At 42.1% G+C, this 13,762-nt stretch overlaps 1 protein-coding gene across 1 annotated transcript in view; it reads left to right on the forward strand.

The window, feature by feature from the left end:
• The window catches only part of TMC2 (transmembrane channel like 2), a 50,143-nt gene that overhangs the window by 5,906 nt on the left and 30,475 nt on the right, over nucleotides 1-13,762 (forward strand). The window contains exons 3-7 of the mRNA XM_053410393.1: nucleotides 1,051-1,141; nucleotides 4,756-4,837; nucleotides 6,563-6,669; nucleotides 9,735-9,833; nucleotides 13,483-13,628. Of these exons, the coding sequence (XP_053266368.1) occupies nucleotides 1,051-1,141; nucleotides 4,756-4,837; nucleotides 6,563-6,669; nucleotides 9,735-9,833; nucleotides 13,483-13,628 (525 nt within the window). The remainder of the gene's footprint in view (nucleotides 1-1,050; nucleotides 1,142-4,755; nucleotides 4,838-6,562; nucleotides 6,670-9,734; nucleotides 9,834-13,482; nucleotides 13,629-13,762) is intronic.

Consider the following 13,762-nt stretch of genomic DNA (forward strand, 5'->3'; position numbering starts at 1 on the left):
TGCCTGGGGCTGCAATGGTGCAAAAATGTGGTTACAAAGCATGGATCTACAGGGATTCTCAGGATCTTTGCATTGGGTCACCCCAAATTCACCATCAGATCACATAGCATGTCCATGGCTACAGCCTGCACCAGAAAAATCACGCACCCATTGTTGCCTGGGGCTGCAATGGTGCAAAAACGTGGTTACAAAGCATGGATCCACAGGAATTCTCAGGATTTTTGCTTTGGGTCACCCCAAATTCACCATCAGATCACATGTCTGTGGCCACAGCATGAAGCACAAAAATGATACATCCACTGTTTCATTCAGAATGTTTTTTCCCTTGTTTTCCTCCTCTAAAAACGATGTGCGTGTTATGGTCAGGTGCGTGTTATAGAGCGAAAAATAGGTACCTTCAGTCTCTTTAGATTTCCAACATTTATTATCAGGCAAATGATAGATTTTTGCAAGCTTGACTGGTGTCATGTACCACCTGTATATCATTTTCATAATATTCTCTCTCACAGAGAACCATGTAGATCAGTAACCCCTCTCATGAAAAAAAATGTAGCTTTTGTGATGAAGATACATCCTTTAGTCCTAACTGAAAGCTCCAAATCTGAGTAAACTGGTCAGCTGACATTTGGAGTTTGTCATTTGAAGTAAGTAGGGAGACACAGAAAGGACTATCTCAACATTATGTGGCTTGCCATCTTACTAAGAAAGTTGTTCATGGACAATGATGCAACAATGACCAAGTCACTGTGCTGAGAGAGGAGAAACCATGGCAATTAAACCAGTTTACATTTATAGTGTAAATATCATCACGGAGAAGAAATGTTGGATAAGAACCCTTTTGTATAACATGATAGCAGACATAACTTCAGATTCCTTCATGATGAAATTCAGGCCTTGGCACTGCTTTAGAACTCAAGCACTGTGACTTCAATGGTTGTACTGCATTTGTGATCAACACAACGGTAAGTGTTAAAGATTCTGCCAACTTTCCAAGATGCACTATTATTGCTGTTGTTGTTAATATAACCACTTTTTCAAACTTTAAATTAGGGAGGCTCAAGCTTTTGTTGAAAAGTTTGAAGGTGCCTTGGGGAAAGGCAAAGGAAAAAAGTTGTATGCCTACAAAATGATGATGGCAAAGGTAAGCGACATGAGGAACTCTGATGAATGTAAGGTTTTCCCGTAATTTGTATGGTGCATTTTTGCTGCTGCATTTCATGAAAATGTTTTTAGATGGTACTTGACACCATCGAAATTAGCTAAAATTTACAAACTAAAATCCAACCTATGTTGGAAGTGTCAAGAATTGGAAGGGACAATGTACTATGTCTGGCGGGGCTGCAAAAAGGTAAAACGTTGCTGGAATATTATACATGAATAAATTTAAAAAGATGCTTAGGAGCCCCATAGAAAAGAAACCTGAGGCTTACCTACTGGGCCTTTTGGGGAAAGATATTCCACAAGAAAAGAAAGTATTTTTCCTGAATGCTACAGCAGCTGCCGTATTAGCCAGTAAATGGAAAAGTGAAATAATTCCCTCCAAAGAGTATGGAATATGAGTCATTATATACAACTGGCAAAATTTACAGCAGCCATAAAGTTACTGTAATCAAAAGTTAAGATTACAATGGAAATGCTTTGAAGATTATATAGATAAACACTGTTCACAAAACAATATGTTGAAATGTACAGATTAAGACTGTAGAGTTTACAAGAAGAATGATGTTTGAAACGAGATATGAAAGATAATTCAGATAAGGAATGTAATGTAAAGATTCAATATATTTTTTTAAAAGATATTTATTGAGATTTTCCACCTTAATACATTAAAAAATCAAAAAAGAAAAAACAAAAAAATTAAAAACACATAAAGTTTACAATCCGTATTTTCAATAACATATTTCCCTGACTTCCCCACACCTCCCCTTCTTATATTCCAATTCAAATTGTTAGTTCAACAAGTTCTTGTCCCCAATTTTTGACCTTTTTATATTTAATTCATTTTAGAAAAACCAATTTTAACTTATAAACATCAATATTTGTACATCAGTGCTCATTCTTAAAACCTTTTTCTAAAGTCGACCCAAATTCCCTTCCACGAATTCCCCAATTTTCATACTAATAACAAAACAAAATAAAAAAACAGATTATAATTGTGCACCCTTTGGATTCCCAAACCCCACCCCACCCTTTCCCGGTTTCGATCCCCAACAAATGTCCATCAGTCTTAGTCTACTATCAGCCTGGAGACCTCACGTCCGAGGCTCTTAATTCTCTCTCAATTCCTCTCTGCCGGTTTTTTTGGTAGTCCTTAGTATTAAACACCAGATCTCGGAGAAGCTCTGTCCCAATAGGGTCCATGTTTCTTCCAGCCAGACCTCCATACTTAAAAGTGGAGCCCGAATCTTGTTTCTTACTCCTTTTAAGTCCAAATGTCCTGAAAGCTCCAACTTCCACCTTAATCAAATTTGTAATCCATAGGTCTTCAGATCTCCACATAAGGAGATCTCTCCATTCTTCAGTCTCCAATTCAGACCAGATTTTCATCATCCAGTACTTATTTTCCTTTGTAACCATCATGTCAGGCCTCTGGCTCTCCTTTGTCATCTGCAACATTACATCTCCTCCTTCCTTTTCCTCAGAAACAACATATATCTCTTTCTCCACACTCTCAAATCTCTCAAGTTTCTCTTCTTGTCCAGCTGCATGAACTTCCTGAGTCAAATCCTTATCAAATTCAATGAATTTGTTTACTGTTAAGTCCAGAGTTGCAACATTTGTAGCCAAAACATCAATTTGGCCTTGTAACTTTCCCAAGAGAAGAAAAACTCTGTCCAATTTAGCTTGAATTTTTCCTCCTTCAGCCATTCTTGTAATGTCCCAAAACCCCCTCTAGAGGGATTTTGGTTACTTAATCTTCCTTCCAGTTCAAATCCAAAAATCAAGTTAGTTTGTATCAGTTCTTCCTTGTTTTCAACAAAATATAACCAAATTGTAACAAATATATCCAGCAGAGACAGCAGAAACAAAGTTCTCTTTTTCCTTCTTGACAGCTCATAAGACAGCTGTCAAACTCTTCTATATCTCCTCAACAGTCTCTCTAGCGGATCACTCCCGAGTCCGGGGGGGTGGCACTTCAGCTCTCAAAATTAGCTCTTATCCTCCAGTAAAATTACTTATACTGCCAAATCGTGAAATTAATGTCTTTTACCCAATAAAGAAGAAGAAGTTCTCTCGACCTTAGTTAACTAGTCCTTGCTTTAAATTATTTACAAGACGGGGAGACGGACTTCCTGTTTGCGCCTTCCCCGATCGTGCCTAATTCAAAAAAAAATTTTCTTTGCAAATCCAATTTCCGTACTACTCACGGGTTGTTGCTTTTAAAGTCCAATTGTTCACAAGAAGAAGTCAGCGCTCTCCGACCATGGCATGCGGCTTCACTCCGCAGGAGAAGCAGTCGACTCTCAGCACCGCGCCGCTCGCCCCGTCCCCCGTTCCGAAGCCTTTAAAAAGGCTCCTTCGCGGGTCGGGGGGGCGCAAATGGTGCCTGCCGAGTCACCAGGTTCACAGGCTTCAGCGCCTGTGATTTCTGAGGGTCCCTGCGTCGCCGCAGCGGCAAGACCCAAATCCTGCGGAGCCGATTCCCTCCGGAGCTCGGAGGGAATCCGCCATTAGTCGATGGCGCTAACCCGGAAGTCGTAAAGATTCAATAAAATAGATAACAGAAATCGGGATGTGGTGAAGGGGAGTCAAGGGTGGGTGGTGGGTTATATATGTGATTTTATTTATATTATCTTTTTGGTTTTGGTTTTGTTTTGTGCCCCCTTTGTATTATTGTGTATTTTTGTATTGTTTGTATTGTTTTACAAAAAGAAAGAAAGAAAGAAAGAAAGAAAGAGAATGCAAACGCAAGAATTCAAAATGTTGAAGTTGAGTTTTTAAAGCCATACAGTGGTACCTCGGGTTACAGACGCTTCAGGTTACAGACGCTTCAGGTTACAGACTCCGCTAACCCAGAAATAGTACCTCAGGTTAAGAACTTTGCTTCAGGATGAGAACAGAAATCGTGCTCCGGCGGCGCGGTGGCAGCACGAGGCCACATTAGCTAAAGTGGTGCTTCAGGTTAAGAACAGTTTCAGGTTAAGAACAGACCTCTGGAACAAATTAAGTTCTTAACCCGAGGTACCACTGTACTTGAAATACATATTTTAAGCACAGTCAATGTTGAAATAAATGGAAGAACCAAACCGCTGCTAAATAGGGAAGGCAGTATGAACAAGGGTACCTTACAGTATTTAGGTGTCTCCTCACTTTAAACTGGACTTCCCAGCATATTTTGTTGCCAAAGGCAAAGAAGCAAATGGCCTCTTTCAGGTCAAGGTGCAGAGTATCCAAGGCCAGTTAAGTTATTCTGGCACTTTTGACAAAAAAACAACAACCCACATACACCTCTCCTTGGGAGTAATAGTAATAATAATCAATCAATTTGCTGCCCTTTCATGGCACTCAGAAATCAGCTGCCTCACTCTGTCTAATGGTAAAGTATACTGCTGGAAAGAAGAGTCAAAGTAAAGTCCACTTGTTCTCCCTGTCATTGATCAAAAGAGCTCAATGTCACTGTCTAGTTGAAATCCAGCAGTTTTAGATGAGGGGCTCATCTTTAGTTTTTCAGGGCAGCAATAAATAATTTTAACAATTCCACAATTCTGCCTGCAGCGCCAGAGCAACGTTACCTTCTACTGTGTTTATTTCCAGAAATGGGTCAAGTTCAAGAGAGATTTTGACAATTTTAAGACACAATGTATACCATGGGAAATGAAGATAAAAGAAGTGGAAAGTAAGTTAACATTTCTACTTATTTAATAGAATGTTTGTCAATACTGTTCTGGAATCCCTAAAAAGAATCTTCATAGACCAACCTTAACATCACAACCCAAAAATAATGACCTTTCCCTCATTTGAAACATCCCATGCTCGCTGTTTCACAAAACACTTCTTTTGTTTACTAAGTTTAAGCACTGCTTTTCAACTTCTGTTTCCAAAGCAGTGTACAGATAAAAAAGATTTCATTAAAAGAGCAAGCATCAAAGCTACATTGCATGCTTTATTTTGGAGAACTTCAAGATAACAGACGTAATAATTTCGCTCTCAGTGTGGAAGGAGAATGCTACTTATTGACCACTTAAAAACTTGTTGTCTACATCCAATCACTATGCACCAAGGATCTCAACATATGCTGATTTCTTTGCTTGTCCAGTACAAACAGGGGTAATTGAAGATGTGCAGGAAATAACATTTTAATATTAGTCCTAAGGTTTCAATTTTAGTTTTTCATTGTTCTATGGGAATAACTACAGCCCTCTTCAGGTTGATTCCCTGATATTTCTTCAGTTTTTCACATGCTGGCTGCTTATTCCTCATCAATGGTTTCCATTTATTCACTGAAGCCAGCAAGGGCAGTTGTCCCATGTCCTCAAAAACATGAGTATGGTGTGTGCTTGCCTGAGGAGATGCCAAACTTGTGTTTTGAGAAGTTTTGTGGTGCTGATAACACCAAGGTTGCAGGTTTGATTCCTGTATGGGTCAGTTGCAAGTTCCTGCATTTCAGGGGGTTGGCCTAGATCAGGCTTCCTCAACCTCAACCCTCCATATGTTTTGAGACTACAATTCCCATCATCCCTGACCACTGGTCCTGCTAGCTAGGGATCATGGGAGTTGTAGGCCAAAAACATCTGGAGGGCCGAGGTTGAGGAAGCCTGGACTAGATGACCCTCGGGGTCCCTTCCAACTCTACAATTCTATGATTCATTTCTTGCATTATTGTCACCATTGTCTCTTCTCCATCTGAACCATAGGTGCCAACTCCCTGCCTGAGCACCCACAAAATTCCCCATGAAGGGGCTGGGCACCCACAAATTATGGTGCCAGGGCATGACCCCCATGGCCTCTGCCACCCTCAGTCACAGGGCCACGTTGGAACTCCTGATCTGGACTGCATCTGAATGCAGTCACAATGGCCAGTCAGTTTCCCTTGAGGCATCAGTCAGTTTCTCTCATTGATACAGGCAGCAGAAGCAGAAAGTGTGTGGGCACAACCTTTCCCTCTGAAGCAGGTAGAACCATGTGGGCACAGTTTCTTTCTCTCTTTTAGGCACAGCTCTAGGCAGAGAAGCATCAGGCAAGGAGAACGTTAAGTGGCAGGTGCCTCCGTTGTTCTAGGGCTTTACTTACAGAGAAGAGAGCTACCCGGCACCAAAGGCATTTGACAGAATGAAGGTTGACACGGGAGTGTCGATAGTTCACCAGCGATAAGAGGATGGCCACCTGCTCAGTGTGTCAGAGCCAGGCATGGTTTGTGAGATAAACTGGTAAGCTGTTGGCAGGCTGAAGAAAAGGCAGCAAGGAGCAGGACATGGCAGAGGGACACAGTTATGGTGGGGAGCAGAGGCGAGGTTTTGCCTCCAGTGGAAAAGCATCCTGGGCCAGCCCTGTGTGTTCCTGTAGCACAGAAAATTCTGTTTGCACTCAGCACTTTTCTAATGACACCTTCTCATTATTAAAGGTCATTTTGGGTCTTCAGTGGCCTCCTATTTCATATTTCTACGTTGGATGTATGGAGTGAACTTGGTGCTGTTTGGCTTGATATTTGGATTAGTTATAATTCCAGAGGTAAGTATGGAAATAATAATCCTCAGTAAAAAAAAATTGGGTTTGGACCCAGAAGACATTGAGTTGTATCAGCTCATGTTGCAATAAGCCATACCATCTACACAGGCTTTTTTAATACATTGCATATAGACCGCCGGGGCAGACATCTAGAGAAAGGCTGTTGCTCAGGGGCAGAAAGCATCTGCTTTGCATTCAGAGGGTTCTAGGTTCATTCTCCATGTACGTTGAGAGACCCCAGTCTGAAAGCTGGGGCAGCTGCTGCCACACCGTGTAGACAATATTGAAAAAGACTGCCCAGTGGCCTAGAGCCAGCAAGGGGACCCTCAAAAGCAGGTTTTTGGAGTGCCCAGGAAGAGGAGAGGAAAGCAGAAATCTGCTCTCACAGCACTGGATACAAACAGGGGTGGCGCTGTGGTCTAAACCACTGAGCCTCTTGGGCTTGCCAATCAGAAGGTCGTGGTTCAAATACCCATGACAGGGTGAGCTCCCGTTGTTCTGTCCCAGCTGCTGCCAACCTAGCAGTATGAAAGCACACCAGTGCAAGTAGATAAATAGGTACCACAATGATGGGAAGGTAAACAGCGTTTACGTGCACTCTGGTTTCCGGCACGGTTTTCCATTGCGCCAGAAGTGGTTTAGTCATGCTGGCCACATGACCTGGGAAAATGTCTATGGACAAACGCCAGCTCCTTCGTCCTGAAAGCGAAATGAGTGCCGCAACTCCATAGTCGCCTTTGACTGGACTTAACCATCCAGGATTCCCTTACCTTTACCTACAAACCTTAGTCTGGACCCTGGACCCCACCTTACATTGCTTCCTAATTTTAATATGTGCAGGCAGCAACGGCACATTTCTCTGCATGGAGCTATCAAATTCACCCTAGCATCTTGCTGCTATCATCTATCAGCCCCATCATCCTGAATTCTTGCATGCGCGCGCGCGCGCACACACACACAGCACAGCACAAACAAAGATTACTTCACAATCTTTGGGATGTTGTACTACAAAGCCTCTCTCCAGGCATGAACAATGCCCCCAACTTGATCCAGCTTTTTGTAGAGGAATGTGTGCTGCATAGAGAGATAAACATAATCCTTTTACGGCATTCAGGGGAAATATAACCCATGACATCCCCCAAGAATTCTGCCATCAGCCGAAAATGAGCAGAATTCAGATTACTGCTATGTAAAATATGATCTTCACACATTAATTGTGAAAGGAGAATGTTTAAGTGTATGGGTGACTGGGGTTTTATTCTGAATTATCTTAGTTTCACTATTTTATTTTATTTCCAAGCAGGAAGGACAGTACAGATACAAGCCATGCAAAGCAACAGATCAGTGTTAACTATATGAAATGGGAGACCACTGTAAAATCACAATATTTCTTAACTAATAGGAGACATCATTCTCATTCTCTGGTTCCTAGTCTAATATACTGCAAAGAACTCCATGTAAAAATTAGCCTTCAGATTTTTACCCACCCTTATTCTAATAGATTTTGTTAATTTGAACATGGCATCCATATACAACATCAACAATGCCATTCTGGTGTGGATTTGGTTTTAAACGGTGTTGTACAATGTTTTGTTGCTAAAAAATCAGAAGAAATCTGTTCATAAAATAATGGTTACCAGTTCCCTTAATGTATTCAAGTAAAATTCCATATTTATATAGATTGCAGTGCCCAGATATAATTTTGGCACTGTGAATATTTCACCACTAAGCCTGCTTAAAACAGGGGAAGGGTAAGAAGCATAATTTAATTCAGAGAGGCAGCTGTGTTAGTCAGTTGCAGCAGAAACAACAGTCTTGTGACACCAAAGCAGTGGTTCTCAAAGGAGGATGTGGCATGCCATACTGGTGTGGCAAGAGAGGTTGGCAAATGTGGCAGGAAGATTCAAGGACTATCAAAGAAACATTTGAACATTTCTGTGGAGAATGGATATACAACCAGAAACAGTATCCATGCCTCACTCCCAGAGCTTTGTGTATTCTTTGACAGTTCTCCATGAAAAATTGTTGTGAACAGGGATTTTCAACTCTTACAAAAATGAAAGGTCAGAAAAGAGAAAGGCTTCTTTGTGTTGATGAGGAGATGAGAGTTTGTTTGTCTCAAATTAGACTTGATATAAATGAGATTAGCCAACGAAAGCAAGCTCACACCTCTCATTGAGTTATATATATATATATATATATATATATATATATATATATACACACACACACATACACACACACACACACACACACACTCTTGAGGTACATATGCAAGAGGCTCATTATAATTATATTTTGGGAACGGATCGTGTTCTTATGTATTTGCATTGTTTTTTATTTTATGGAGGTCCCACGATCATATTACAAAGTAGTTGAGCTCTGTGTTATAAAGCAAGCACTGCTAGTTGTTTCCTCTTTGTTTTCCAATGTATTTCTTACCAATAGAAAAGTTGGTGTGGCGCAAGCAAATGTTTATTCTGAAAGTGTGGCCCAGAGGGTAAAAAGTTTGAGGACCACTGGACTAACACAATTACTTTGGCATAGGTAGGTCTGGAGAAAAACTGTAAAAAGTGGGGTCTGATGACAACGAAATGCAAAAAAAAGCACAGTCCCTGACAATTCAGTAAAGAGACTATTCACACCAGCAGTAATTGGTGATATCATTGAGGATAACACTGGCTTAGAATGAATCTCTACATTTTGCCTCAAAACTTTCTTTCTAGGAGGGCTAGAGACTTTCTTTTTAAAATATGACTAGGGGCTGCCATCCCAAGTTCACATTGCTTGCCAGCTCCACCTTTAGACCTTCTCAATCTCCCACCTCTTATCACTAGCCCCAAACCCACCTTCCTCATCCACCAGGAGTGCAGACTATTTTCTGGATAGAGGGACAGATATTTCTTTTCATATAAATCAGCCCATTTGTCTCACATTTTAAAAACAACACACCTTCACAACAGGAAAGGCAAGTTTGCTGTGTTGTTATTGATGGGTCAGGAAATGAAAGGACATTTTCAATGCTTCAGAAATTATCTTTTTAAAAAATTATGATTAACTTGTTCCAGATATTAATGGGAGCACCATATGGAAGCATACCAAGAAAAATTGTACCCAGGGCTGAGCAAAAAACTGCCATGGATTTCTCTGTTCTTTGGGATTTTGAGGTAGGTGTCTTCAGATTTGTCTCAATTATTTACCGGTACTTCATTTGTATACCACCCATAGAACTGATTTTCTGGGTGATTCGCAAGCCATTAAATATACAAAATACAATGCAACACTTAAATGATACAAAAACAAACTAAAACCAGCATATAAAACCAGAAAGGTTTTATATAACGTAGTGCAAAAGATCTGAAAGCACTAAAATAAATATGCCTACTATAATTGAAAGTCCAAGGGCAAAAATGTCTTCGCCAAGGTCCAAGAAGACCAAAGTGTTGGGCATCAGCCAAACCTCTCTAGGAGGGCATTTCTCTAGATACTAGGGAGGGTCTAGAGGATCATGGAAGATCTTAAGGTTGGGGCAAGGACTTAAGGGAGAAGGCAGTCCTTCAAGTCTCATGGCCTCAAGCTGTTTAGGCATCACTCCCAAGAAGACCCCTCTGCCTGGTGCCCTGAAACTTCACTCTTCTCAGTGAGGGAACCACCAGAAGACCATTGGAGCTGCATCTCAGTGTCTGGGCTGAACTCAAATCAAGCAATGTAGATGTATGTGTGAACCAGTCCCATGAATCCTCCCTATGTGTATGGGTGGAAAAACATTAGCCTTCCCCTTAACAGGGATCCATACACCATATTGCTGCCTCAAAGGTCCACAGAGCCAATCTGTCTGCAAAGGCACTGAAGCTCAGCACGAGCTGCACCATAAGCATAATATCTGGGAAATGCTGAGATGAGATTTAAGCATGGAAGTAGATGAACAGTCAGCAGCGCTGATCCCAGCAGACCCTGCTTTTGAAAGTGCGTATTGGAGAGAGACTGTAAGACTTTCTCAACAAATGGGTTACATAAAAGAGGACAGAGGAGGAAAAAGAATAGGCTTCATTTGAGCTCAAGACAGCATTTCTGACAGAGTGTTCTGGAGGCTATAATCTTCATTTTATTCTTGCAGTGGGGAAAACCAGCAAAATAAAATGTAAGCACAGAGCGAGACCCCAAGCTGAAAATAAACTTTCTAATGAACACCGAAACAGAACTCGTTTGTGTTTGACTTTCCATTGTGCTTTTTGCCTTTAGCTGTCCCAACAATGTACACAATAGATTTTGACCGTGTATCCGCAGGGCTGCATGGTGCCCCTTATTTGCCTTCTTCCCACGGCCTCAGTCTCAGCAGCGACTCTGCTGAGGCAGAGAAGAACAAAAAGAGCCTTTTGTACACAGCAAGAGTACATTCAGACATCATGCTAGGTCAACAAACTATGGTCCACACAGCTCCTGCTCTGCTCCTCCCTTAGCTGGGGGGGCGGAACAAACCATAGACCAGCTGACTTTCGTATTATGTGAGGTTATCATGGTTCGTTTCCTCTCCAAACAAAGCACAAACTGAAGCCAATGTTTATTTTTTGCTTCCCAGTGATGGTTTGCTTGATTGGGAGAAACCGACCACAAGTGCTGGTTCAGATGTAACACTAAGCCAGCCATTCCATCGTAAAGTGCGAAAGCTCAAGCACACACCAGCAAGCAGCTTATGGTTCAACAAGCAATGCTTTGTAAATCAGTGTTAGGTCTGAATGCAGCCACTGGTAGATATCATACTGAAATGGTTGTATATTCCAAACAATTTACGCAAAAACAAAAGAGGCTTTGGCTGATATATCCTATGCCCTTTTAAAATGTGGCTCTTTTGGGGGGGTATTGGGTTGTTGTTTTTATTTTGACTATATATATATTGTGGTTTTTTATATATAGTCATTATATATTGTGGTTTTATATTTTGATTTTGTTCTGTGAACCGCCCTCAGACCTCTGGGTATAGGGTTGTATACAAATTCAATACATAAATAAAATATATTAAGTTAGGGCTTATCCACACTTTTGCCCCACTTTTTCCAGGCACAGGTCTGTGCTTGGGGGGGTCTTTTATTTGGGTGGGGGAGGGTTTGCCCCTGACCTTTCCCTGTGAAAAACTGCTCTTTAGCAATTGCCAAGATGTGTCCTGAATCCCTGGCCTACCTGGCAGCAAGTCCGGGGGTCAAGTCACATAAGCAAAGTCAGGAAATGCAATCCAGGGTCAATCCAGGTAGCCAAGTTTGAAGTCCAGCAGTCAGGACACAGTCCAGAGTCAAACCCAAAACATAGTCTTGGAGCATCCAAGCCAAGGTTCATCAACATGGGCAGTTGAGCAGACACAAGACCTCAGCTCTACTTCCAGTTTGTTCTTTGCTTGCTGATTGCCTGGGCTTGATGAGGCCTGTGACCTGGGCTTGATGAGGCCTTTGACCCTCACCTGTTGTGAGCCTACTCCAGCTGAGGAATCACACCCATCTTCCCAGAGCTAGCAAGCCCTACCTGGCCAGCTAGGGAGATGGTCTGTGGGCCCTTGTCTGTTCAGCCTCCTAGAGCACCCCTTCCGCTGCTCCCTATTCTTCAGAGCCCATCACATGCATGGTGACATGGGGCCCTCTATTCCATGATGGGTCCTGCTGCTCTGGTTCCTGTGCACTGACCCCCATCCCCTCATCATCCTCTGTCACCCCATGAGTACTTCCTTCCCTGTCCCCTGCTTGCCCCTGTGTGTCCAAGTACGGCAACATCCCTTGCCAGGATCCTCTTCCTCCTCACCGTCATCCTGGCAGTTCATGGGAATTTGGGTTTTCCATGAATTGATGTTTGTTCCAATTGAGCTTTAAAGAGCGGGCTTTGTGGGGAAAGCTCTGTGGCAAAAAAAAAAAAAGGACACCAGGGCCCAGAATTTTTAAAGTGCAGACCATGCCTGGAAAGAACGAAGGAAAGGTAAATGTGGATAAGCCCTTGGACTCAGAGCAGACCCATTGAAATCAGTGAACTTAAGCCCAGTGATTTTAGTGAGTCTACTCTGTGTATCACCCTTTGACTGAGGGTGGAGGGGGGAGATTAGAGTCTCTTCCAATATTGTTTCAGAAGACAGACATGTCACACTCATAGAGATATGAAGGCATAACTTGGGAAAGGAAATCCATCTCGCTGTCTCAGGGACAATGGAGCTGATCTGGTGATTGTACGAGAATTCTGTCTGACATAGTAACGTCTATGAAATAGCAATCTGTGACCTCTCTGCTCGACTTCTATTTTTGCTTCTTTTCTCGCACACAGAGGAGAGGTAGCAGCACACAGATAACTTGCAAAGGGATAATGAAAATTAATTTTAGCAGCCTTTCCTGGATGCTGCTTCACTGGGGCTGTACGCAGGAGTGAAAAATTGATCCCTGCAAGAGGGAGATGCAATGCAATACATTTCATCTCCTAATGCCGAGGAGTTGCTCATCAGACTAGGACTGTTGCCTCCCTAAGCACAACTGAACTCAGTGGGAAGTTTGAATAAGCAATGGGCTGAAAAATTGCTTAGCACAGCCCAAAAGGAAATGCAACTAAAGCTTCTGCTTATATGATCTCTTGTGCCCAATCAAAAGCGCCAGGTAGGCGTCAATCAGCACACCAGCAAGTCAGAAATGGGCATCTCATTCCGCAATGAGGAGTAAACTGAATTCAGGTTGTCGCCCTCACTAGCCTTGCATCCAATACTGATTACGAAGTTATGTTTCGATCTGATATGCATACAAACGAACATCTAATATGCTCAAACTGATTTAGGCTGTTTTGTTCCCCTTCTAGGGCTACATTAAGTATTCTGCTGTTTTCTATGGCTACTACAACAACCAAAGGACAATTGGCTGGCTAAAGTACAGGCTACCAATGGCATATTTCATGGTTGGTGTTGTCGGTGTATATGGATACAGTATAATGGTTGTCATAAGATCGTAAGTCCGGCTCTTTCTTTAGCATGGCTTTTTCTGACAAACTGGTAGTGTTAGCGTATGGTGCATTCTTGCCTTGTGTGCTGAACAGGTTATGCTCAGAAGAGCCTGTCACCCACCTTCCTTGCCCTAGTTGA

This window comes from Podarcis raffonei, chromosome 12 (genome assembly GCF_027172205.1).
Source record: "Podarcis raffonei isolate rPodRaf1 chromosome 12, rPodRaf1.pri, whole genome shotgun sequence".
Lineage (NCBI taxonomy): Eukaryota > Metazoa > Chordata > Lepidosauria > Squamata > Lacertidae > Podarcis > Podarcis raffonei.